The sequence below is a fragment of the Nicotiana sylvestris genome, chromosome 11 (genome assembly GCF_000393655.2).
Source record: "Nicotiana sylvestris chromosome 11, ASM39365v2, whole genome shotgun sequence".
Taxonomy (NCBI): Eukaryota; Viridiplantae; Streptophyta; class Magnoliopsida; order Solanales; family Solanaceae; genus Nicotiana; species Nicotiana sylvestris.
In genome coordinates, this window is record NC_091067.1 from 103,182,715 (window position 1) to 103,210,066 (window position 27,352).

Sequence of the window (27,352 nt, forward strand, 5' to 3'; positions counted from 1 at the left end):
ATAGAATTCGGCGTCAAGTTGTGATACCAAATCATTGCTCCCTTTGACAAAGTTTCCCCAAATTTTTTCAACAAAACCGACTCGATCTCATCATCATTTAAGTCGTTTCCTTTAATCCCGCAAGTGTACGAGGTAATGTGTTCATTCGGATCGGTTGTCCCGCTGTATTTAGGTATATCATGCATACGAAACTTTTTAGGAATGGGCTTCGGAGCTGCACTCGAAGGGAATAGCTTTTGCACGAATTTTTTGGCATTCAAACCTTTCAAGACCGGGGGTGCCCCAGTATTTGATCAACACGGGAGTTATAAGTCTCCACTTTTTTGTCATTGTCCTTAATCTTTTTCTCCCCCGACTCGATTCTCTTGGTGAGTTCCTCGAGCATGCTCATAATCGTGGGATCAACCCCCGAGCCATTACCGTTTGATCTCTCTGGCACTGGCTCAGTTCGGCGAGTGACTTCTGGTTCAACCACACTTAGAGTTTTATGCTGACTTTGAAGCTGAGTGATAGCAATCTGTTGAGCTTGTAACATCTCGAATATTACTTGGAGGGTAACTCCCCCGTCTCCTATACCCTGTGTTCCTTGGCCACCAGATTGGACTTCCCCGCGTACACTTCCCCCGGGGTCTGCGTCTAAATCCGCATTCAAAAAAATGTGTGAACTAACATCTACTAGTTTCACATTTGGCACTTCCCCAAGGTTAATCGGTGGTACACTGGCTCCCGAAGCAGCTACATTGTTGTTTTCCCCATGAAATCCAAGACCATCATCGTCGTGTACGTGTGCGTTTTGTGAGTTTGACATGTTTTATCCTGAGAACAAAAATTCTTGACAAGAACAAGTGTGAAAATAACATGTGTTATCAGAATCAGTACTGAAATAACCATTATCATCTTTAGCTTCACGGTGGGCGCCAAATTGTTTACCTCGAAAATATGAGTAACAATTGAACTTGTTGGTGATTTTAAAGATACGTGATTTAATTCAATACTAATTAATAACCAAGAAATCTAACGTATAGATTAAGGAAGTAAGTAAAATCAAACCATTATGCAAGACAATCTCGATCTCGAGCTAGGGTGGCCTCGAGGTTGGTCAAGAATAATAAAGTAAGAGCAATCAAGTAAAGAGACAATTATGATGAGTAATGAACAAGAAAGTAAGTGAGTATATTCTTTTGCCAATGATTGATGATAATTAAAAATGATTGGGGTCCCCTTTATATAGTAGGGAAACCCTAAATAAGGTATATTTCTATTTACAGTAAGGAATCTTATTGGGACAGTTATCTAACCGCCTAGTACGGATTCGTACTAACCCGTACAAATCTATTTCGGAATTTACGCCATGATCTTGGAGCCGTGGCAGGAATCTTGCTCTTTCTGTTACAAACCCATAATATCATCATCTCGGGGTTGGTCATATCCAGCTCCGATATTCCTTGAGCACTTAGATCTTCGAACCTCGTATTCTGCCTTCGAGCTCGAGCTCGGTCTATATTGAACTTGTTCTGAATGCGACCTTTTGAGCCTACAAAATCGGGGGCATATGATTTTGACCGTGTACATATTCCTTGAGGTGTGACCTTCTCCCAACCCTTCGTGAGCGTGTTCGTTAACGTTTTCACCAACCATATTGAATGACAAACCTGTCATTTTAAACAGCAGCCAGGAAAGAATGCAATCAATACCGTAAGTTAGTGATCATTAATTCGTAAAAAGAAAAAGAACATAAAAATAAACAGGTTAACATCTATGATAAGAAATTTGATCTTATCCAAAACTAGTAGTTTAAGAGTTCCAATAAAACTTACCTAGATCCAAGAATTACGTTAAACCAATAATCACACTCTTTTATATCACAATAAATAAATATATAGGCAAGTATTTTCCTCTAGAATTTCCTTCTCCCACCCCATCCCCATCCCCAACGTCAACTATTTCCTTTCTCTTTCCTCCACTTGCTCTCTTTTCCCAGTTCCTCACACGGTTTGTCTTTACATCACTAAATCCAAAACAAACAAAAAACACAACTTCACACATCTTGCTTTCTTCTCTCCTTTCTTCTTTCTCTTTAATTTCTCACACACCATAGGTATATTCTTCTGAATACTCAGCTACCATTACGAGTTCAATATATATCATTATTCTGAATAATAAGATATTATTACGAGCGCAATATATACGGCGTAATTATGGCTACTCTTCAATCGGATCAACACAAACAGCTAAAGGAAATATTCACGCGATTTGATCTTGATCGTGATGGCAGCCTCACTCAGCTAGAACTAGCCGCTCTCCTCCGTTCATTAGGCCTCAAACCCACAGGAGATCAAATCCACATATTGTTAGCCAACATGGACAACAATGGCAACGGATTCATTGAATTCGACGAGCTCCTAAATGCCATATTACCCGACTTGAATGCAGAAATCTTGATAAATCAAGAACAACTCATGGAGGTTTTCCGATCATTCGATCGTGACGGTAATGGCTACATCACGGCGGCTGAGTTGGCTGGATCAATGGCTAAAATGGGTCGTCCGTTAACGTATAAAGAGTTGTCTGATATGATGCAAGAAGCTGACACGAATGGTGATGGTGTTATTAGTTTTAATGAGTTTGCTAATATTATGGGAAGATCTGCAGCTGATGTTCTTGGTTTAACTGTCTCCTAATTAAATGGTGGTTTATTTAGAGCGGTTTTTCGGTATGTTAATTATAATGTGGCTTTTTGGTCATTTTCGTCTGACATGGTATCATTAATTAACGTTAAAAGTTGTTGGTTGATCCGTTTGTAGAAGATGATTTTGATAGTTTTAGACTCGGTCTAATTGATGACCTTTGTGGTGTGTTATTGTATTTTCTGGATTGATTTGTTTCGTTGCGTCTTCTTCTTAATTTCTTTTTCTTTTAGTTTTGTGTATTTTTGAGGTCAAATAATTATTGGATCCTTGTAATGACCAAGGTTTGTCAATGTCAAAGTATTTTGAGGTTATGGGAGCCTCAATTAACGTGTATATATGATTCAAGAAGATTCGCCAAAATTTATCTTTTTAACTTTTGTCATTATTTTTATCGACATGGATTTGTTTATATGGGTATGCATGAAAAGTCAAGAGGGGTTTCATTTGGACCACTTGTATGACATAAGACAAACGTACATTCATCTCCTCAACATCTTAACAGGTACTGGTTGTATTTAATTTGTGCATTGATTTTTTCCTAGCATCTTCCTCTTAGTTTTTATTTTTCTTGTTTCTTTTAGCTTTTGTGTATTAGAGAAGGATAATAACACTTATTTTGTCATTGCTTTTTATGGGCATATGCATGAAAAATAAGAGGGTGTTTTAATTTATTTTGGACCTACTTGTACATCATGAAACTAACATTCCTCCCCTCTAGATCTTAGTAAGTGACTCGATATTTTGGACGTAAATTAATGATAATATAACTAGATTTTAGATATTAACGGAAAAGGTCCAATAATATCCTTAAACTATTGGATATAGCTCAATTTTGTCTTCTGTTTGCAAAATGGGCCATTAATATCCCTCACGTTAGCAAACTGGACCAATATTGCCTTCATTTTAACGACAATCCACATAAGCCTTCTCAAAGGCATTAATTAGCTGATGTGGCATCCACGTGGCATCCACATAAGCGGATCTCAAGCCTGCTCCAATAACCCATTAGTCCATAAAACAAATACCTAGTTATCAATCATATATTATTGGACCTTTTCCCATTTTTCCCATCATAAAATATAAGATCAAATATAACAAATAAGCCTGATCATGAAATCGCAAACCAAAATTACAGAAAAAAAAGAATGAAAAATAACAACAAGAAGAAGAACAATCAATCAAAATCCAGAGAAAAATAAGAATAAAAATTCAGACTCAGATGCTACAGTATCATCATCTTCAGAAAAAGAGGAACAAGAAAAGAGATCATCAAAAAAGAAGTCAAAGCTCACTGTTCATGAAAACTTTCAAGGTAAGGTAAAGACTGGATTTGAAAAAGAAAATGGGGAGAATATTGTGCTGAATTTAGAAACCCATTTAACAATTGAAAAAGGTCCAATAATATTTGATTGATAACTGAGTATTTGTTTTATGGGCTAATGGGTTATTGGAACAGGCTTAAGAGAGATCCGCTTATGTGGATGCCACGTGGATGCCTTGTCAGCTAATTAATGCCTTTGAGAAGGCTTATGTGGACTGCCGCTAAAATGAAGGCATTATTGGTCCATATATTAATGGCCCAATTTGCTAACGGAGGACAAAATTGAGCTATATCCAATAATTTAAGGATATTATTGAACCTTTTCCGGAGATATTAATTACATGTTCTTGAAGATTCCTTTTGCCGTCGATCGAGATAAACAAATTAAATTTCAAACTGTAACCTACTCTTCTTTGACCGCCGCAGGAATCATCTTTCTAATTTCCCTATATATCTGGATTTATTATTGAAATCTGCAATAATTTACAAAAGAATGCACATGGTATAGCTGGAGAACAAAGAAACGGGAATTTCATTTAATATCTTAATCTCTCACTTAATAATTTTGGTCCTCCTAACCCATGGCGCAGAGCTATATATGGTGAAGAGAGTTTAATTGAATCCCTATGGAAAACTTATACAGCAAATTTAGGTAAAAGAAATTTTATTTTTATGTATATATGAAACTTGTTGAATCCCCTTTATATAATAAAAACTTGTAATGTTGCGCCCTTTTTTTCCTAAAAGAAAAGGAATTATATATATATATAAAAAAATCTTTCTCCTATGTTGGCAAAAGGAAAGGTGGAACCGTTGTAGAATTGTAGTGTATGTATGCCACCGGCAAGCAGAAGATAATTGAAACAAAAAAAGGTACAGTAACGCCACTTTGTAAAACAAAGTGTATAAAGAATTTTTTTATTTTGTGACTCATATAACTGACACTAGTTATATAAGATATTTTTTTTGTGGTTCAGATTTTTGTCAACTCAGAAGTGTAAGATTGTGGTTCATAAATTTGTGAGATAAAAAGGAGTCTCACACAACTAATGTCAGTTGTGCCAATATCAATTGTGTGAGACACACAATAAAACTTCTCGTGTATAACTGTTCGAAGTAGGGGTGTACATATGTTGGGTTGGTTCGGATTTTACAATTACTAAACCAAACCAATTGTGTCGGGTTATTAAATTTAAAGACCAAGGCAAACCAATAAAATTCGGATTTTTCAATCTCGAGTTTTTTCGGGTTTTAAGATTATTCGGGTTTTTCCCCGTAAAATCTTCGTAGAACAAAACGTATAACTTTTGCTTAAAATATTTCTTTAACCCTAGTGTAAGATACAACTATTTAAAGTATATTTCAAGAAAATAATACAAAATATGAGATGTATCATGACATTATCCTAAAATATTTAACAATAAAGATACTAAATTATGTAATATAAATATTGCTAATTAAATAATAAAAATAAACATAATCTAAAAGTATTAAGTCATGCTAAAATAAGTAGACTAATAAGGAAGTATTAGTTACATGACTAAACGCTAAAGAAAAAATAAAAATAAGTTATGCATTTTTGTCTAAATTATTGCAAAACAAAAAATAGATATTCAATACATTCCCGTTTGTAGTACTGAATTGAATGTTTTTTGTTAGCATTAATATAGAATTGATTTTAGTTTGGACTTTTGTTAGCATTATCTAATTTACTAATATTAATTACTATAAAACTTATTGGATTCCAAGTTTATATAGAAAGGCCGACTGATCAGCAAAACAATTATGAATTCCAAGATAGTACAACAAAAAGGTTATGTAAATAAAATACTCAATTATAAAATTTACGTAGTAGTTAGTAAAAAGGAAAAAAAACAAAGGAAAAGGAAAATAACAACCCCTAGTAGTTGCTCATGCAAAATAATAGTTATAAGAGAGACATCTCTTTAGCTAGAAAGAGTTCAGTAGTAAGACACATATTAATTCAGAAGTTGTACCAACAAATCATAAACTATGAAATCATCAAAGATTTGATATATATATACACATTTTACATGTAATTTATGTAATATTTTCACGAATGGTGGATCCGCCACTACATCAGTATAGTTTTAAATTTTAATTAAAACTTCACTTTTCCGTAGAAATTATGACTAGCCCCTTGTAGAACCCCTATTAAAGCATAATAATTTTTTAAAAACTATTTAAAGTTTAGTCAATTTTGATAATTTCATATTGAACTTGTTTTCTTCTTCTATTTCTGCGGACCTTCAGTTTGAAGTTGGGCTTCATCAAATCTAACTTCATATTTAAAGTGAGATATTCGGTTATGAAATTAGACTCTGCCAAAGTCTAACTTCAGACCTCATATCTAAATTATTCGAACTTCTTCACACCTGAGGTCTATTGAGTTCTTGAAGAGGATTGAGTTCTGACTCATTCTTTCTTAGAACACACACACACTGAACTAGACACTAAAGTACTGATGAAGTGTTCAAATATATTAGTCCAAAGACTTCAAGTAAAGCCCCAGAAAATGGGCAAAGAAATTGAGAATCTTCTATAACAGTAAAGAGTCCACACTTTTCTCAATTCCTTGTATTTTTCCCTTGAGAAATATTATAAAAGCTCGAAAGATAGGCTTAAACAGAGTCCAACTTAAGATTCGAAAGTTTGAATTCAAAACTTTAAATTCGTGATTTCAACTTCATACCGACATGTCTGATATTCATTATGAGACAACTAAACTTTTAAACACTTTTTAAATTTTGACTATTCATTAAGTACGGGGGTCCTAAAAATGGTTATTTGTTCATTTCACCCATTTTTTCCAGTGGAACTGCATCTATTGGACAATGTAATGAAAGACAATCAAAACCAAATAATATCCCAATTTGTGATATGATTTTTCTGTCTGTATGACCAATCAACTTAGGTTACTGAAGGCCGAAGCAGCGATTAAAATGGGTCCAGTCCATGTTCAACCTAATGCAGCAATATTTAAAAGTGAGACACGTTTTACCTGATAGAGCCTTAATACCAAGTCCAGATCGTGGTTGAGCTTAATAAGTGTTGGGCCTTTCCTTATTGGGCCATCTTTCATTTTTATATGAAATTTTTACCTCCTATATCAAAGGTTAACGCCTTATTTATTTTAAATAAATTATATTCTATAGATACCTTTTAAGGTTTATAGCAAAATATTTAATTTTGGTTACCTCCTAGTCCTAAGCCACTAAATACGCTAATCGGTTACAATATTTTCCTTCTTTCTCTACTTTGATACATCCCATTCTCTTCCTCCATCCCATTAAAATTTCCAATTTTCTTCCTCTTCTCTGTCTAGCCAACAATTCTTTCCCTTTCATAAAACAACCAAATTCCTTACGAAATATTCGAAGACCAAGAGGAGTAAACGAAGCTGTTCAACTGAAGCTGTTCAAGCCAATATCTTTCTACATTGATTTGGGAGTACAGAAGTGAGGCAAGGCAAGGAAAACCCTACATCTGAACTTGAATTAGAATTGAAAGGCTTAAGGTTAGGGCACAAATGAGTAGAAATAGCGATTTTCTCCATTTTGGAGTAGAAATTGAGAGGAAAAGAGGGAATCTAGGGAAAAAAGGACCTTTTCTTTTTTGGGTTCTTGATTTGGTTCTACTTATCCTCCAGCTCGACGAGACAACATTAGGGTTGTTGTTGAACAAAGACGACGGAGTTTGGGGCTGAGCAACTTGAATTTTCTGTTAATATATTTCAATGTATCTCGTTGTATTTCCATGTATTTCACTGTATTCATTGTCTTTTTTTCATTGTATTTCAATGTATCCCGTTGTATTCTATGTATTTTATTGTATTCACTATCTCGCTATATGCCATGAATGTATTCATAAGTTTTTTTAATTAATATAATTTATGTATTTAGATGTATTATATAATTTCTCTGAAGATTGCTATGTTTTGGGGGTATTTTTCGGTTGAGAATCTTTTTTATAACTGAAAATACAAAATTTGTGTGTTATAATTGAGTTTGTTGAATTATATTAGGAGTCTATTATTTAATTGATTTACTTTCCGTTTTAAAAACAGTGTAATCCCCTATTTCACGTCGTGAATACAGTCGAATACAATAATCTGTCCAGCTGTAATCCCATGTTTCACTCCATGAATACAGTCGAATACACTCGAATACAACACCTGATTAGCTAGACTTCCCTGATTCACGCCTATTTTTGCTATCGTATTCATGAATACAATAACTTAAATACATCAAATACATCTTATAACTACAAAAATATATCTATAATCCGTAATATAGTAAATGATATCTATAGATGGCTAATTACTACTAAAAGATGGTGCTTTATGAAAATTTCTCTTTTTATATTTCAGGAAAGCGACCCTTGCCCGGATAGTTTCAATTTTAGTAACATTCATTTGTACATATAAATAGAGTTAGTTGACTCTATTTTTAATTAATGGATCAATTTCTATTTACTCTGTTGTCTCTCAGTTTTTCTCTCTCACCGACTTAGGCGATTAGGGTTTTCAACTTGATCCAACTCTCAAATTCCTTATTGATTTCATAGGTTAACATGTTATCAGAACGTCGATCCGAGTTGTCCGCAATGCTCTTCATCATTTCATCGATTTATTTTCTTTAGTTTCGTCAGTCACGATCTTCCCCGACAATTTTGATGGTTCAGACAATGTTTGGGGTTTTCTACAAATTTTGCCTCTGCAAGATCAGGTTTCACTTTCCTTGAGTTCAATCAAGGAATTCCGGTAACATTTCTTCGATTCCACACAGTAATTGATAGATTGTTCAAATTTGTGCCCTAATTTTGATAATTGTTCATATATGTGTCTGATCTTCTGTGTACTTGATATGAAACGTTGGGTTTGAGACTTTGTTGTATATGTCAAATAGTTTCAATCTCTATTTTTAACTTTGAATTGTACACATGGTCCTAGACTTGACTCCTACCTCATCACCTACCTCTACTACAATTCTCCCTAACACCTCACTTGATCCTTCTCATCCGTTGTATGTGCATGTATCAGATAATCTGGGAGTTACACTGGTAACTGTCCCTTTCTCTAGTACTGGGTATGTATCTTGGAGAAAGAATGTTCTTATTGCTCTATTTGCTAAGAACAAGACTGGTATGGTTAATGGGAGAATCACTCAGTCATCTCCTGACTCTCCTTTGTATGATCACAGGCTAAGATGCAATAACATGGTCTTTGCATGGTTGAGTAATTCAGTCTAGGGAAATTGCTGACAGTGTACTTCACCGTCACTACTAAAAATTAGGTTTTAGCTATGGTCAAATTCTGTAGCTAAATAGAAAAATCCATCGCTAATCTCATATAGCGACGGATTAACAACAGATTATCAAGAATTTATGTTAGCTAAAAGCATTTTAGTGACAGATTAGCGACGACATTCGTAGCTAATTCAAGTTTTTTTTGTAATGTGTGACATTACAACGGATCTTTGGAAGGATGTAGAGGAGAGATATGGTCAATCTAATGCTAGTAGATACTACCAAATTCAAAGAGAAATTGGTGGAGTCTCTCAGGGTTCTAGTGACATTGCTAGTTATTACACTAGGTTAAGAAAATTGTGGGATGAGTTAAAAACTACTTCATTTGGGCCAGCTTGTACCTGTGGAGCAGAACCATAGTGCAATGAAGGACAAAAGCTCATTCATTTTCTTACTTGGTTGAATGAAACATACTCCAATGTTAGAAGTAACATCCTCATGATGATTCATGTGCCTTCTTTGAGTAAAGCCCATTCAATGTTACTACATGATGAAAGTCAAAGGGAAGTTCAAGTTTCAAGATCTCCATTTCTTTCTGAATCAACTTCCTTTCATGCCAAATGCACTCTTGTTCAAAACACTTCAACAAATAAGTCCTACTCTCAGAAAATCAGTTTTGAGAATAAAAGGTCAAACATTGTGTGCAAATACTGTAGAAAACCTGGTCATTCTGTTGACAAGTGCTATAGGCTGCATGGGTTCCCTCATGACTTCAAATTTACCAAAGGGCAGAAGGTTGTAGCATGTGTTCAGCTTGATGACCCTAGAACTGATTCCTTTTCAGCTCCTGAAGCTCTACCTGGAAGTCCAGTTCATGGGTTCAGTAAAGAGCAGTATCAACATCTCATGAGTCTATTCCAACAGTCTCAAATTTCTGCTGCAACTCAGAATCCCAGTATTGCCTTTTGTGCTATGGGAGCTTTTGCAAGTGTATTTTGTAGTTTTGCTGTGTATTCTGTTGCTTTATGTTGTGTTTCTCAATTAAAGGTTAATACTTGATTCTAGATTCAGGAGCTACCAACCATATGATCCCACATAAAGAACTCCTACACAATATTCAACCATTACCTTGTCCTTACTTAGTAACACTACCAAATGGTTACAAAGTAAAAGTCAATTGCACTGGTTCTTTAAAACTGTGTAATGATCTCATTTTAGTAAATGTTCTTTTAGTTCCTTCCTTTCAGTTCAATTTTAATTTTTGTGCCACAGTTAGTTGATCAATTTCAATGTACAACCCTATTTACCAATATCTCTTGTTGTATCAGGTCCCTTCACTGAAGAGGCCACTAGAAATTGGTAGAGATGCTAATGAGTTGTATATCATTCATTCAGATCTCATTGTGGGACAGTCTATTTCATCTGTAAATACCATATCAGCTATCTCTTCATCTCTTAAATGTGATTACAGTGCTTGTACAACTACTTATAATCATGTTTCTTCTATCAATAAAGCCGATCTTTTCTGGCATAAAAAACTAGGGCATATGCCATTTAATAGAATGAAATTTATTTCAGTTCTTTCTGATAAATTGTCTTCAAAATAATCCTTTATTTTTCATGTTTGTCCCTTATCTAGGCAACAAAGACTCTCATTCCCTAATAACACTATCAAGTCCACTCACTCCTTTCAACTTGTACATATTGATCTATGGAGTCCTTATCATACAAGGACATATAATGGGTTTAGGTATTTCTTAACTATTGTTGATGATTTTTCAAGAGTGACCTGGATACACTTATTTTCTTGTAAGAGTAATGTTTTTTTTTATTATCAAAGCCTTTGTTTCCATGGTCCATAATTATTTTAACTTTAAAGTTCAAATAATTAGGTCTGATAATGCATTTGAGCTAGGCTCCAATGCTCAAATCTCATCCTATTTTGCTGATTCTGGGATTTTTCACCAAACCACAATTCCCCACACTCCTCAACAAAATGTGGTTCTTGAGAGGAAACACAAGCATCTCTTGGAAACATCAAGAGCACTTTTATATCAATCTAAACTACCTATCAAATATTGGGGTGATTGTGTGCTTACTGCCACCTACCTGATCAACAGGTTTCCCTCTAGTGTTTTACACAACTTGTCATCTTTTGAGAAACTTCATGGTCATCCTCCTACATATTCTCGTCTAAGAACCTTTGGTTGTCTTTGCTTTGCTACCTTGCCAAAGGTGGGTATGGATAAATTCCAACCTAGAGCATCTCCATGTGTTTTTCTAGGTTATCTTTTAGGAAAGAAAGGGTATAAGTTGCTCATCTTACATCTCATTCCATCCTATTTTCTAGGGATGTCATTTTTCATGAGCATATCTTCCCTTATCATTCTTCATCTCCTTCCCCTGCTTTTCTCATTTCACCTGATCCCTTTATAGACATTTCCCCTACAACTGCAACTTCTGCACCTTCACCTGTTCAGGTTCTTCAAGCTGCTTCACTAGTGGCTTCTTCTTCTTCTCATACTCCTCATTCCTCTTCTCCTCCTCCTACTCCTACCCTTTCTACAGTACCCGATAGGAGATCCACTAGATATTCTAACACACCTACCTATCTTCAAGACTATGTCTACTACACAGCCATTCCCACTTTTCCTGTGAATTCCAAGGTTACCTCTACTAAGATTTATATGCATGAACCTCAGTTTTACCATCAAGCAGCACCCCATCCTGCCTGGCAGGATGCTATGGTTAAAGAATTTCAAGCCTTGCAGGCAAATCAGATTTGGGACATTGTTCCTTTGCCTCTAGGAAAGAAGGCCATACCATGAAAATGGGTATATAAAATCAAACAAAGGTCTAATAGTTCAATTGAGAGATACAAGGCAAGATTAATGATTAGAGGTGATTCTCAGAAAGAGGGCATAGACTATTTTGAAACTTTCAATCCAGTTGTCAAAATCACAACTATTAAGTGCCTTCTCACCTTAGCAGTCAAGCATGGTTGGGCAGTCCACCAATTGGATGTCAACAATACTTTCCTACATGGTGATCTCATAAAGAGGTGTACATGAAAATCCCTTTGGGCTTGACTATTGCTCCTTCTTCCTCTGATCCTTCTTTAGCCTGCAAATTGAAGAAATCTCTCTATGGTCTAAAGCAGGCTTCTAAACAATGGTTTCCAAAGCTCTCCCAATCTCTTCTTTTCAGAGGTTACTTCCCTAGCAAGAATGACTCCTCTTTATTCACCAAAATCACTTCCTCCTCCATTATTATTTTGGTAGTTTATGTGGATGATATCCTTTTAGCCATCCACTGCCACGGCCCAGACGAGAGCTTAAATTTGCCCCTAATAAAAGAGAAACAAATGAGAGGTTTTTGTTCTATTCGATTACTAGTAAACAAATTTCTTCCATCCATTATAGTTAGTTAGTATTATCTATAGTAATTTGTTAATACTCGTTGCCACATGACAAAATAATTATGATAATTTGCTTAGCATATAGACATCATCACATGACAAAATAATATACGCGTGATAATTTCAGCTCTCAGCTACGTACGTTACATTTACCTTGCTCAATTTGACCATGCCACTGTTGACTAAGTCATGTCTAACAACCTCCAATCCCATACATTGTCGATCGTCCAACCATTAATCCCTGCTAGTGTCAGTTCTAATGATTGTTGTTGAATTTTTTAGCATCCACAATGAGTAGTTGTACCAATTGTTACTCAGCATATACTACCATCCGCAACGGGAAAGAAAAGAGAAAAAAGGAATGTATGGATGGAAAATTAAGGAAAGAAACTCATGTCGAGAAAGATACTTGACTCCTGTGGTGGATATAGCATTAGCAGCATATGTGGTTACACCTATTGTCTGGCTCTCCAATAATACAAGCATACATGTGTGTGTATTATCTCTTTGTCGATTTATATGGCGCTCTTTTCATTTTTAAATGCTCCAAAATTTTGACAGAATCCCTATTGACCTTTACAATTTTCAACTGATTAAAAGTACCGATTAGATTTTGTTTAATTTGATTTGGTATTGAGTTAAAAAATCCAAACGAGACCAACATATAAAAGTATAATTTATATATATACTTTAAGACTTTATATAGAATTTTCTTTAAAAAAATATCTAGAAATATTTGGGATCCTCTCATGGGTGCAATATTTAATAGATCTATGAAGTACGCCCATTTTTATTTACTTTAAATAATAGGATGTATCATCACTTTCTTATCAAGTGTTATTGAAATATGTAATCTCTTTTTTCTTCCATATTCATATGTCAAAATCTGTTAAATTCTTAAATCTTTTTCGAATTCGAAGAACCTTCCTTTCACGAGTTAATCCGGACACAAGCGATTAACCTTGAAAGCGTACATTAACGAAAAATTATTATTAGACGATTAAGAAAATATTTTATAACTATCATGTGTTACTAAAAAAATTACCCGTAAGAATATTTTAATAGATGTTGTCAGTTTTTACAATTTTTACTAAAAATATATTTATTTATCAAAACTTTATTTATAATTTTAATAAAGTAAGATTGAAATAATATCATGTAACAAAAAAAATTCAAAAAACCCGATAAAATCAAACTAATCCAAATTGATATAGTTGGTTTGGTTTGATTTGATAAACCTCGAACCAATATGTCAAACAAATAATGTTTATTACTCCAGAGTTATGGGTGAGGTATTAAAGGGGACGATTTGGCTGTGCCATGGATCAAGGTTGGTGACTTTGTCAGGATGGTAGGATTTACGGATCTATGTCACATGCATTTGCCTTCTTGTCTTTTGCTTTGTGCCTTTAGGGGTCAACATCTCCAAAAGAACATATATTAGCTGTAATCGTACTAAACGGTACGTGGGTACATTACATTCCCTCTTACTTTTCATGCTAATTAAGATGCTCCACACACTTCTTAATTTCCGTACTCCAACACTGTACCCTTCCTTTTTCATTAAGCCATATGACTCGATCCAAGTATTCCACCTTCTTCTTTTTCGATGAGACAGTGTTTATTGATCTCATTAATTTAAATTTATATCAAATAAATTCAAACTCAAAACCGTTGATTAAGATTAGAGCGAAAACTCAATATTTTATTACACCCTTTGGCTGCAGTGTTGGACACTTCAGCAAAAACTGCTCCATAAGTCTTTGCCTATACGAAGTTTCAACCTTAAAAATATTATGCAAGTATGGTTTCTTCAACATTGTATGGATATTTCCGTGCTATTTTTCACCTTTGATCTTCAGTGATCTCCAAGTTAATTAGAATGAAAATAATATTATTGAATTGATTAAATTTAGAAAAAAGGTATGTATAGGGTAAAAGATGTTCATATTAAATGCTCGCATAATAAAGCGACACGTGGAGCAGAAGGCTGAAGGCAATCAGGTGCGAAGACAACAATCTCGTTTGTTCCCGAAGGGAATGATGTTCATGAAAGCGAGATAAATGTCTGTCATCTGGTAGCATTTAATAGAGAATATTCTATTGTTTAACTAAAAAGTGGAATTTCGGTTAAAGCCTTAATTTAGAAGAACTCGGGTTACTGATAATCAAAGAATGAATAGAGGAAAGTGATTTTGCCAATAAGATAATTAGAAGAAAACAAAATAAACCAATGTATTCAGATAGTATTTTGTGTCCTTACAAATGATCCATTCTCTTCCTTTTATAGCTATCTCCAAGTTATACGTTATGCCTTTGTCATAATAAGGCCATTATAGACAATTAAAGACATTAAATGCTACGTTACATAATCATTGGGATTCAATATAGATTCCCTAACGTTTTCAGTATTTAATGCTTATTACATACAGTATCTATACTCTCTTGTGCTGTCAGATTCATTCTCCTTGATTTTTGGATTAAATAGGTACGAGCGTTGAGTCTTCTGAATAACCACTCGTGTCTCTTCATGTGCCTCTACTCGTATCTGTTGCAACTCGTGCCTCTTTGCCAATCATAACTCTTTTGACCAGTCTACGTATCATGAAACGTCATCTTCCAATTACTTTAATATGTAAACTCAATTTTTGCCAATACAGATAGTCCCCCCACTTGCCATTTATTCATCAATTGAATATTTGGGAAGTAGAATTCATTAAAACGGGAATTTTTATCACCATTAATGTTATAGCAGAATCAACGCTTCATTTGTCACTTCCATTTAATACTCTTCACGCGTGGCACCCCTTTTATTGGTTCTGCAACTTTGCAGCGCTTTTTAGGGCTTTTTCACGGCTTCGCTAACCACGAAACATCAGTTCTCATTATGACTTTTACATCATTGCACCTTTTCCTTTGATGGTTGCTTTGCAGTATAAATATAGTTTTCTTCTTTGTCTTTATCACATAAAAATTCACAAAATATTCAGTTCTTGAATCTTTGTTTGCTTCTTCCTCGTACTATCATGTCTTCATCAAACCCTAACCCTAGAAGGGTCTCCATAGTTGATAACTTCCGTAATGCCCCCAGTAGGAGCAGAAGAGGAGGTAGGCTTCGTAATTTAGGATCTTCATCCTTGCATGGTTCTTCTCTTCCCTCACCTAGTTCTGGCCCTTCTTCTAGAAATAGAGGTTCTCTTTCACACAGATCTTTTTCTAGAGGTAAGGAATCTTCTGAACCTCTTCGTGAACCTCTAGTAGAGGAGATAGTGCCTACGGAACTATCTTTCTATAATAACAGAGAATCTCTTAGAAATCAAGTATCTTCCTTAGATCGTGCTGATATCTATCCCGCTCAAATCACTGAAGGTTTGATTTCTTTAGTTCGTAGAGACTGCCATTGGAGTCATGACTTTCCTATCATTATTCCCAATCCGAATCAAAGAATTACCTCTTACTTAATCGATTTTTCCTTTGTCTATACATAACCTTTCACATTAGGATTCAAACCTGCTATTGATCCTGTTATTCTCGAGTTCTGTCGTTTCTTTGATGTTTGCTTAGGTCAAATTGGCCCAATAATATGAGGGTTGTTGCTTGTTTGAGGCATTTGACCAACATAGCCAGTGTGCCTTTTACTTTCTCACATCTAATCCATCTTTATTCCCGTAGACTCTTTCGCAATGGTGTTTTTACACTAGTAGCCAGGAGCAAAAGAGTTCTAGTTAGCCCTGATGATGACAAAGACCGTGGCTGGTATGCTAGGTTTGTTGCTGCCCCCATTATTGGTTTAGTGGGTGATGAGAACGTTCCCTTCCCTGAGAAGTGGAATTTTGCACGTGAGTCTTCTAACTTTCTTGTAACCTTTTCTTCAATTTTGTTGATTTTTCTAATTTTACTTTTCTTTTCTAGCAACCATGGGAGTTGTGGAAGATGTTCCCAATTTCCGTCATTGGGTAGGAAAGTTGTTGAGTATTGCACCAATGAATGATATATCTTGGAAGACTCTTTCCCAACGTTTTGGTTGGAAAGTAAAAACTCATGGTAAGAGCTTTTATTTTATTTTACATATTGTTTTTTCCTGAACTTATATCAATCCTTCTTTCTATTAGGATTTGCTATTCGAGGAGTTACTGCTGAGGTGGTTATGGCTTCTCGTATCTCTTTGGAAAGAGCTCAAGAAATAATTCTGGGCTCTTCATCGAAAAGAAAAGCCGTTGATGACCAAGATTCCGAAGAAGAGGAAGATGGGGGTTCCTTGGTAATAAGGCCACGGGCTCGTAGACGCATTATTTCCGACAATGAAGTAGAAGTGTCCCCCTGCCGTTCTATTCCTCTTACCGAATCTGTTGAAGCTCTGGTAGTGATCCGTGATGATGTTGATGATGCTCCCGCTGCTGCTCATGATTCTGTTGAGCAGCTTTTTGACCGCGGATTTGGTAGTGAAAGTTTAGGTCCCATTTCTAATGAAGCTCCCTTGGCTTCTTTTTCCCCTCCCGTGATTGTGACTCCTACTTTGCCGATTATGGCTGCTTCCGTTCCTCCCCAGTATGTTTTTACTACTTCTACTGTTACTCCTTCGTCAATTCCTCCCCCACCTGCTCACCGTGCTGAGGTTGGCTCCTCAAGTAGGAGTGGTTCTATGAGGCAAGTGATTATTGAAGCCCCCGCTGAGGACAACCTTTTAAGAAAATCGGGTCAAACAGATGTATGGCTAAAGCCTTTAATTGGTCCTATTGAGAGGGCCAAGCTAGAGAGCCATAGTTCTTTGACTTTGATTAATGACATTGTGCATGCTTCTTTAAAGGTATTCCTTTTTTGTAACTTTTACTTTGCAATTTTTCTATCTTTGGGATTCTCATTTCCTTCCCTTTCCCCATTTTTAGGCCAATCTCATCGGCACAGAGATGATGAAAAGGGTTACCCTCTTAGAGTAGTTAGTGCGTGATTACCAATTAGAGGCATATAATTGGAAAGAACAATATGAAAGCCTTCAGATCGACGTGGAGTACTTAAAAGAAAGTAAAAGTACCTTGGAGCAGTAGGTGCGGGCTTTGACTTCGGAATTGGCAGTTGAAAAGGCTTCCTCCAGTCAAGCAAACAAGGAAAAGGCTCGTTTTGAAACTTCTTTTTCCGAGAAACTTTCCAAGGCAAGTGAAATATTAGAGAGTTGAAGGCTCTCTTAGACGTAAAAGAAGCCTATACTGGTAAACTCGTGCAGAATTTGACTCAAGCCCAAGAAGACCTCCGGGTTTCTTTTGATTGTTTATTCCTTAGAAAATTCCAACGCCTCTCTTCAAGCTTCTTATGAATCTGCCTTGGCTGAAAATGAAAAGCTAAAGAACGAAATCGCTGACTGGGAAAGAGATTATGAGATCCTTGAAGATAAGTCTGCTATTGAAGTGAGTTGGGCGTTTTTGAATTCTCGCCATGATACCCTTGTTGAAGCTAGCCAAGAGAATTTTAACTTGGAATCTGAGTTGGCTAAGATCAATGAAACTTTTGAGAAGATTTAGCAGAACCAAGATTTTCCTTCTCCCGTGGTCGAAGCTTCCGCAAATGTCGAAGATGATACGGGTATCCCCACTCCTTCAATCCAAGTTGAACCCGCTGCTATCGATGTACCTGCTTCAGTTCCTTCATCCTCTCAGTGACAAGTTTAAGTTGTTTGAATTCCCTTGTGTCTCTTTTTTTTCTTTTTGGAAAATTGTGCTTAAAACCCTTGGTCTCATTTGAGGGTTTGTTTTTGAAACTTAAGTCCCTAGACCTTTTATGGGGCACTATGTATAAAATTTTTTCAGTTTATGACTAAGCTCATACTTAGTCTAAGGTTTTTAATATTAAGAAGTTTTTCGTTACTATTTGTACTTCTGTTTTGTTTATTCTTGCCTTTATTTCTAAGGACTTACTAAATAACTTGCATTTTTACTCTTCAAAAAATACTTCTGTTAACTTCATGAATACTTAAATTAATCATGAATTTTATAAAAGAGGGCCCTTTTATATTCGACACTTAATGAAGAAGACGTCTCAACTTCATAACGGTGTTAATATATGATAAAAGAAATAGGGATACATATGTTTCTTGAAATAACTTTGATAAGTTTTTATTTGAACTTTGTCTAGTTTTGAATAACACTTTACATGTATTTGAATTACATCTATAACTTTCTCGTAACTATTTTTCTTATAACAGATTTAAAAAAGAAAAGAAAAATAAACACAAGGTTTTTATTTATAATCCGTTTCAGTACATTGCCTTTACCCTAGCTATGGTAAGGTCTTTCTTTAGGCTTAACTCGTGACTTTGCTCTGTACTTGACTCATTCATTGAGTGAACTTTTCAGGCTTAATCTTTGATTATTCCCCAATCTTCTTTGCCTTCTTTATGCACATGCCTGTGTATATTATATTGTCCCCCCTAGTGTTTGAGCGTTGAAGTATGAAGCCTCGAGCACTTGATTGTTCCTCTCATTTGATCCTTTCCCTGAAAAGAAAAAACATACGGGACTCGGAGGTGCGATTATAGATGAAGACTACTTAACCCGTTTGAATTTCTATCAGAATAATTGTAACCCTAGACCGGGAAGTTTAATTTATTCCATGTCAGGTCGTGACTCATCATTTAGTACGGGCTAGATTTTTGCCTATCATTTAAAATACGGATACCTAACCATAGGTATTTCTTAGAAATAGTATCTCTTCAGGTGAACAACATTCCAATGTGAAGGTAGTATCTTGCCATCCATTGTTTCTAGCTCGTATGCTCCTTTACCTGTAATATCATGAATCCTATAGGGTCCTTCCCATGTTGGACTTAATTTCCCTGCATTAGCTGCCTTCATCGATTGAAAAACCTTTTTGAGCACGAAGTCCCCAATTTTGAAGAATCTTAGGCGTGCTTTTCGGTTGTAGTATCGTTCTATGACCTGCTTTTGTGATGCCATTCTTATTAGTGCAGCTTCCCTTTTTCCTTCAAGTAGATTAAGATTTATGCGCATTTCTTCGTTATTAGACTCTTCTAACACTTGTGTAAATCTTGTACTTGGCTTTCCTATCTCAACTGAAATTAAAGCTTCAGCTCCATAAACCAATGAAAATGGTGTTTCTCCTGTACTTGTTTTTGCTGTTGTGCGGTATGCCCATAAAACACCAGGTAACACTTCTGGCCAATTACCTTTGGACTCCTCTAAACGTTTCTTTAAATTGTTGATAATGATTTTGTTTGTTGACTCAGCTTGCCCATTATCCACCGGATGATAAGGTGTGAATGTAATTCTTTTGATCTACCAACTTTGAAAGAACTCTGTGATTTGCGTGCCTATAAATTGAGGGCCATTATCACACACGATTTCCTTTGGCACACCGAATCGACATATGATATTTCGCCAAATGAAATCTCTAACTTCTTTTCTCGCACCTGTTTGAATGCTCTTGCTTCCACCCATTTAGTAAAACAGTCAGTAAGTACAAGCAAGAATTTTACTTGTCCTTTTGCTTATGGTAGTGGACCCATGATATCTATTCCCCATTTCATAAATGGCCACGGTGTAATGACCAGATGTAACAACTCTGCAGGTCTATGCATGTTATTAACGTATCTTTGGTACTTATCACATTTAGCCATAAAATATTCCGCTTCTTCTTCCATTTTAGGCTAGTAATAACCTGCCCTAATCATGGTTCTTACCAGTGATCTTCCTCCGGCATGATTTCCACAATGCCCTTCGTGTATATCTCTCGTTACATATTCCGTCTGTGAAGGCCCGAGGCACCTTGCTAAGGGTCCACCGAACATTTTTCGATAAAGATTGCCTTCTTTAAACAATATCGAGCAGCCTTTTTCCGAAGCGCGTGAGCTTTTTTCTTGTCTTCAGGGACGGTTCCATAGTGCAGAAAAGCAACAATCTCGTTTCTCCAATCCCAGGTTAAGTTATTAAAATTTACCTCATTTTTGTCTAGATCGAGCACTAAATGAAACAAATGAATTACGGAAGCATTTTCATTGCTTGCCACGTCTGCTGCAGATGCGAGATTGGCTAGGGCGTCCGCCTCGACATTTTCATGTCTTGATAGTTGCATAACTTTCCAGGTTTGGAATTGCCTTATCAGATCCTGTACCTTTTCTAAGTACTGCTGCATTCGTGATTCCCTAGCCGTATAAGCCCCCAGCATTTGATTAACTACGAGCTGCGAATCGCTTTTGATCATAATTTGATTAATGATGAGTTCTCGTGCTAGTTCTAAACCTACAATCACAGCTTCATACTTTGCCTCATTGTTAGTTATAGAATGACATTTAATGGCTTGTCGAATGGTTTCACCCATAGGTGGTACCAAAAAAATATCCAAGCCTGCACCTTTCACATTAGAGGAACCATCAGCGAATAAGGTCCAAATTCCCGGATTAGAGCCATTGAACACTTGCAATTCTTTTTCTGCTTTCAATTGCATTCCTTGGCTAAAATCAGCCACAAAATCTGCTAACACTTGAGATTTTATTGCGGTTCTAGGCTGGTATGCGATGTCATATTTGCTTAATTCTATTGCCCACTTGGCTAACCTACCTGATAACTCATGCTTGTGTAATATATTGCGTAATGGATAAGCAGTTACTACATCAATACGATGACATTGAAAATAAGGCCTTAATTTTCTAGATGCCATGATTAATGCAAGTGCAAGCTTTTCTAATTGAGGATACTGTGTCTCCGCATCTAATAAAGATTTGCTGACATAATAGATCGGAGATTGTTTACCTTGGTCCTCTCGGACTAAAACAGCACTTACCGCTACTTCTGAGACGACAAGGTGGATGAGCAGTCTTTCCCCAACCTTTAGTTTTGCGAGCAGTGGCGGATTTGATAAGCACGTCTTCAAATTTTTGAGTGCTTGTTGACATTCCTCATTCCATTCGAAATGATCTTGCTTTTTAAGAGCTGAAAAGAATTTAAAGCACTTTTCTGATGATTTAGAAATGAATCTTCCCAAGGCTGCAATTCTTCCTGTCAACCTCTGCACTTCTTTCTTACTTGTAAGTAAGTCAGGGATTTCTTCAATGGCCTTAATCTATGTGGGATTCACTTCAATACCACGGTTAGAGACAAGAAAACCTAAAAACTTACCTGATGCAACACAGAATGCACACTTCTCAGGATTTAATTTCATATTAAATTTTTGCAAAGTCTGAAATGCATCAGACAAGTGTGATATATGGTCCCTTGAATGTTGAGTTTTGATGAGCATGTCGTCTATATAGACTTCCATAGTTTTCCCTAAATGTTCTTGAAACATTTTAGTCGCTAGTCTTTGATATGTTGCGCCAACATTTTTGAGACCAAAAGGCATTACTTTATAACAGTAAGTCCCCCTGTCAGTTATGAAGGAAGTTTTTTCTTCATCTATCGGATCCATTTTGATCGGATTGTATCCTGAATACGCATCTAAAAAACTTAATAATTCATGTCCTGTAGTAGCATCAATAAGTTGATCTATATGTGGTAGTAGAAAAGAATCTTTAGGGCAGGCTTTGTTAAGGTCTGTGTAATCTACACAAACTCGCCACTTACCATTCTTCTTCGGTACCACAACAGTATTGGCTAACCAATTAGGATACTTTACCTCACGAATAGACCCAATCTTTAGTAATTTTTGAACCTCATCTTGAATCACCTGATTTTTGAAAGTTCCTTGCTTTCTCCTCTTTTGTTTGACAGGTGGATATGATGGGTCTTCATTTAATTTGTGAGTCAATACCTCCGGTGGTATTCCTGTCATATCAGAGTGGGACCAAGCAAAACAATCCACGTTAGTTTTCAAAAATTCAATCAACTTACCTTTCATGTCCTGGCTTAGATTGGCCCCTACGTAGACTTTCCTATCAGGCCATTGTGCAAATAACACCACGACCTCTAGTTCTTCAATTGTTGTCTTGATATTTTAGTTTTCCTTTGGTTCTTGAATGGTATCTGGCCTTGAGTCCACATCTGTTCGCCCTTGTTCAGTTGAGGTTTGTGTTGTGGTACCCTCAACTGGATTCTGTGATTGCTATTTTTCTTCATTTCTCGTACTTGAAACCACTACAGAGTTAATGTTCCTGGATGTATGTGCCCCCACAAATTTGACATATTCCCCATGTTGATGGAAATTTAATAACTTGATGCAAGGTTGACGGAACGACATCCATCTCGTGGATCCATGGTCTCCCAAGGATCATATTGTAAGCCATCTCCATATGTACTACCTGAAACTTTGTATCTTTGACAACTCCTTATGCGAATGTAGTAATCATTACCTCTCCTTTTGTCACGACACTGGAATTGTTGTATCCAGATAGAGTATGCGCCTTTGGTACTAATTTATCTTTAGCTTGTATCTCACGTAATACTCTTAATAGAATAATGTTCACGGAACTACCTGGATCAATCAAAACTCGTTTTACATTAGTATCATGTACAATTAGAGATATTACCAGTGCATCATTACGAGGAGATAATACGCCATCCACATCTGCATTATCAAATGTAATGCTTTCTTCCTCTAAGACATGTCACACCCATTTCCCTTGGGGACTTTGGAAATTTTATTGGCTGCTGTGTACGTCACACCATTGATGCCTTCACCTCCACTTATACCGTTGATGGTCCTTTTGGGAGAAGGTGGTTTAGGGGGCTCCTGCCTATTCTTCATGTATGCTTACTTACCTTTCTCACTGAATAACTCAGTGAGATAACCCTGTTTTAATAAATGATCAACTTCACTTCGTAAAAACCTACAGTCAGTCGTTTTATGCCCGTGATCGTTCTAAAATTCGCACCAATGATCAGGATTGCGCCTATTTGGATTCGATCTCATCTCTTTTGGCCATCTACAAGTTCGGAAGTGCTCACATTGAAATTATAACCGCCAAACCTCACTTTTAAGTTTCTATCATCATCTCGTAACTCACGCGTGTTTCGATCATTCTCAAATCTTGATGACGAGCCCGACTCTCTATTCCTCGATCTGTGATTGTACCTTTGATTTTCATGTTTTGACCGTCAGTCTTTTCCCGCTGATCCCATGTATGGTTCCTACCTGTTTTTACTGGACCTTTTTTCGATTTCCGCCTGTCTCGAACTTACTTTTTCTTCTTTTTGAGATCGTGAGATAATATATTCCTCTATCCTCAGCTTCGTGCTATACTTGTTGTAAATATCATTCCATGTTGTAGCTGGGAATTCATGAAGACTTTCCTTGAGACGCCTCGTAGCTTCTGAGCTTTTTTCATTCAAATTACTTGTGAAGGATATAGCTGCCCAATTGTCAGGTACACGCGGTAATGTCATTCTTTCATGTTGGAATCTGTCCACCAACTCTCTAAGTAATTCTGAGTCCCCTTGCTTGATTTTGAAAATATCTTCCATTCTTTTTTCGACTTTTTGAGCTCCCGAGTGTGCTTTGATGAAAGAATCTGCAAGCTCAGCAAAAGAATTTATAGAATTTTCGGGTAAAAGAGAATATCATGTTAATGCACCCTTAGTGAGTGTTTTACCGAATTTCTTGACCAATACTGATTCGATCTCCTATTTTGTCAAGTCGTTGCATTTTACGCCTGTTGTGAATGCAGTCACGTGGTCTTTTGGATCAGTTGTTCCATCGTATTTTGGAATATCGGGCATTTTGAATTTCTTCGGAATTGGGAGGGGAGCAACACTTGGCTTCCAGGGTTGTTGCGAATATTTATCCATATCTATCCCTTTGATTACGGGCGGTACCCCGGATATTTGCTCTATGCGGTCACTTTGCTCTTTGAGCTGTTTCTGCAATGTTAGTACTAAATTTTGTAAATCAGAATTAACTAAGTTACCTGGTTCTCCTTCTCGTGATTCAGTGGGGGTTCCACCACTGCCTGAATTAGCAAGCCTAGAACGAGGGTTCTCCAAAGTGTTGTTATTTGGAGTAGGTGTGGGTGGTGCGGCAGGTAATTGATTAACAAAAACCTCAAGAGCTTTGTTGACTTGTTGAGCGATTAGCTTTTGCAAAGCTTCATCAATAGCTTCAACATTTTCAAATTGAGCATTTCCATTTGCATGAGATCCATCAGGAGTGCCCTCACGAGATCGTCGAGGGGAGCTTTGTGGAGAAGGGATTGGGATGTGGTCATCCTATGGATTCTTCTGGAGTTGTTAGTTTCCTTGGGTGTTGTCATTGCTGTTCGACATAGTTGATGCAACAAAAAAGGTTAGGCTAAGAAAGAATAGATTATCAGATTCCCGGTAACAGAACCAATTTATTTAACCAAAAAGTGAAATTTTGGTTAAAGCCTTAATTTAGAAGAACTCGGGTTACTGATAATCAAAGAATGAATAAAGGAAAGTGATTTTGCCAATAAGATAATTAGAAGAAAACAAAGTAAACCAATGTATTCAGATAGTATTTTATGTCCTTACAAAATGATCCATTCTCTTCCTTTTATAGCTATCTCCAAGTTATACGTTATGCCTTTGTCATAATAAGGCCATTATAGACAATTAAAGGCATTAAATGCTACGTTACATAATCATTGGGATTCAATACAGATTCCCTAACATTTTTAGTATTTAATGCTTATTAAATACTATATCTATACTCTCTTGTGCTGTCAGATTCATTCTCCTTGATTTTTGGATTAAATGGGTACGATCGTTGAGTCTTCTGAATCACTGCTCATGTCTCTTTATGTGCCTCTACTCGTATCTATTGCAACTCGTGCCTCTTTGCCAATCATAACTCTTTTGACCAGTCTACGTGTCATGACAGGTCATCTTCCAATTACTTTAATATGTAAACTCAAATTTTCCCAATACATCTATAGCATTAAATACGTAGTCCATTATAGAGAATATGATATTCACTGTCTTCCGTTACACATTTTTCAATGGCCCTCATAATTTTCATTTAAGAGGGACTTGATCCCAGGACCTTATTCACTAGGTGCAACTATAAATAGTGAGCTCAACAACCATTGTAAGGGGATAAGTTTTCTGACAAACTTTTGATATACACTGTTTAAAGCTCAATAATATTTTGTCTTCTTGCTTATTAATATTGTTACCGCTGCCTCCATGAGATCTGCTCTCGGAAACAAGGTTTCAGTTGTCTTACCTTGATTTCAATGCTAAGTCTTACATTCTTGTTTAATTTATTTATCATTTTTTGGATCAAATCGATTCACTTGTCTATAAACTACGTATAAATTCAACTGTACCATTTTACGAGTAAATAGTTTGGCACCCACCGTGGGGCCTAGACAGTTGTGTAATTGGGTTGATCCCACCGTGGACCACGCTGGTCCATGATGGGCAATATCCACGACATGTTCGAGAGGCAACTCCTGATGATGCTGAAGAAGAGCATATTGCTGAAACAGTAAGGATCCTGAGGGAGCAACAAAAATCCATGGGCCACCTCTCGCGACAGGATTAGGTCATGACGGAGTTGAGGCATGCATTGTTAGGTGCTTCCAACAATGTGAATGGACGAGGTCCAATTCCTCTTGGAACTCTCGCAAACCAAACAAAGCAAAGGGTTGACAATAACACCCCGAGGGGAGAAGTCGGCTTCGATAGGGCCGGGGCAACGGTAGCGGATTCGGTAATAAAAATAAGAATGATCCCGTTAAAACCGAACTCATGCGGTTTATGAGGGAAATAAATTCCCGAATGGATCAAATTCTGGATGCACCACCGGTGTTGAAAGGACAAGACTCAAAGAAATGCACCTAGTTGTCGTTCAAACCAAGCGCGACACCAGAATTGATCCCAAAGTGGTTCAAATGTTAGACGTACCAAAATATGATGGGACTTCGGATCCTCAAGAACACATCACCACTTATACGACAGCCGTGAAGGGAAACGATTTAGCTCCGCACGAGATTGAGTTTGTCTCATTGAAGAAATTCAGGGAGACCCTCACGAAGGGGGCCCTGACATGGTATTTAATTTTGCCCGAGCACTTGATAGACTCCTTCGAGATGCTCGCAGATTCTTTTATCAAAGACAATGCCGTGGCCAGAAAGGTACATGCCTGAAAGGCCGACATATTCATGATTGCACAAGGAGAGTCCGGATTACTGCGAGAGTTCGTGACCAAGTTTCAAAAAGAAAGGATGGTGCTCCTGGCTGTACTGGACGAATGGGCAGCTGAGGCATTTACTAAAGGGATGAATCTGAGAAGTTCCAACGCTTCCTGAAAATTAAAAGAAAGTCTGGTTGAGTTCTAGGCAACGATGTGGGCGGATGTTCACAACCGGTACAAGTCGAAGATAATTATTAAGGATGATAATCTTGATTTACCAACATCAACTAAGGGTTGGGACCGGGGAGAAGAACAATGAGAAGTCATATGATGAAATTGGCACAGATCGATGGTCTTCAAGAGGTCGATTTTTTTCTTATGAGAGGGCCGAAAGCTATGGCAGAAGTTTCCGGTCGGCTGATAGATTCGCTACCGATAGGAGAGCTGATCGCGGCCTGATTCTCGAATACAACTTCAACGTCAGCATAGTGGAGCTGGTATTGGCTATGAGGAACATTAAAGAAGCATGGTTCTCGAAACCAATGAGATTCAATCCCAGTAGAGGGATCCTAATTTGTGTACGAATATCATGGGACCAACGGTCTCCAGACTAGAGAC

The 27,352-nt window shown here is 36.7% G+C and overlaps 2 protein-coding genes across 2 annotated transcripts; both read left to right on the forward strand.

Annotated features, from left to right (window-relative positions):
- Positions 1-1,902: 1,902 nt before the first annotated feature.
- On the forward strand, positions 1,903-3,023 carry LOC104246922 (probable calcium-binding protein CML15). The gene has a single exon (XM_009802831.2). It carries the CDS (start codon positions 2,199-2,201, stop codon positions 2,679-2,681), a length of 483 nt encoding a protein of 160 aa, XP_009801133.1. The 5' UTR covers positions 1,903-2,198; the 3' UTR covers positions 2,682-3,023.
- A 5,950-nt stretch (positions 3,024-8,973) lies between these two features.
- Positions 8,974-11,937, forward strand: LOC138881427 (uncharacterized). The gene is made up of 7 exons (XM_070161651.1): positions 8,974-9,252; positions 9,517-9,626; positions 9,765-10,326; positions 10,608-10,807; positions 11,172-11,585; positions 11,630-11,846; positions 11,917-11,937. The coding sequence occupies exons 1-7, from the start codon at positions 8,974-8,976 to the stop codon at positions 11,935-11,937; spliced, it is 1,803 nt and encodes a 600-aa protein (XP_070017752.1).
- Positions 11,938-27,352: the final 15,415 nt, after the last annotated feature.

Bases quoted from the DNA above. Each gene is read 5' to 3' on its own strand.
- LOC138881427 (XM_070161651.1), top strand. From the start codon at position 8,974: ATGGTCCTAGACTTGACTCCTACCTCATCACCTACCTCTACTACAATT. The intron at 9,253-9,516 runs GTCTTTGCATGG...GATCTTTGGAAG, and splicing joins GGCTAAGATGCAATAACATG to GATGTAGAGGAGAGATATGG. The intron at 9,627-9,764 runs GTTAAGAAAATT...CTCCAATGTTAG, and splicing joins ATTGCTAGTTATTACACTAG to AAGTAACATCCTCATGATGA.
- LOC104246922 (XM_009802831.2), top strand. From the start codon at position 2,199: ATGGCTACTCTTCAATCGGATCAACACAAACAGCTAAAGGAAATATTC.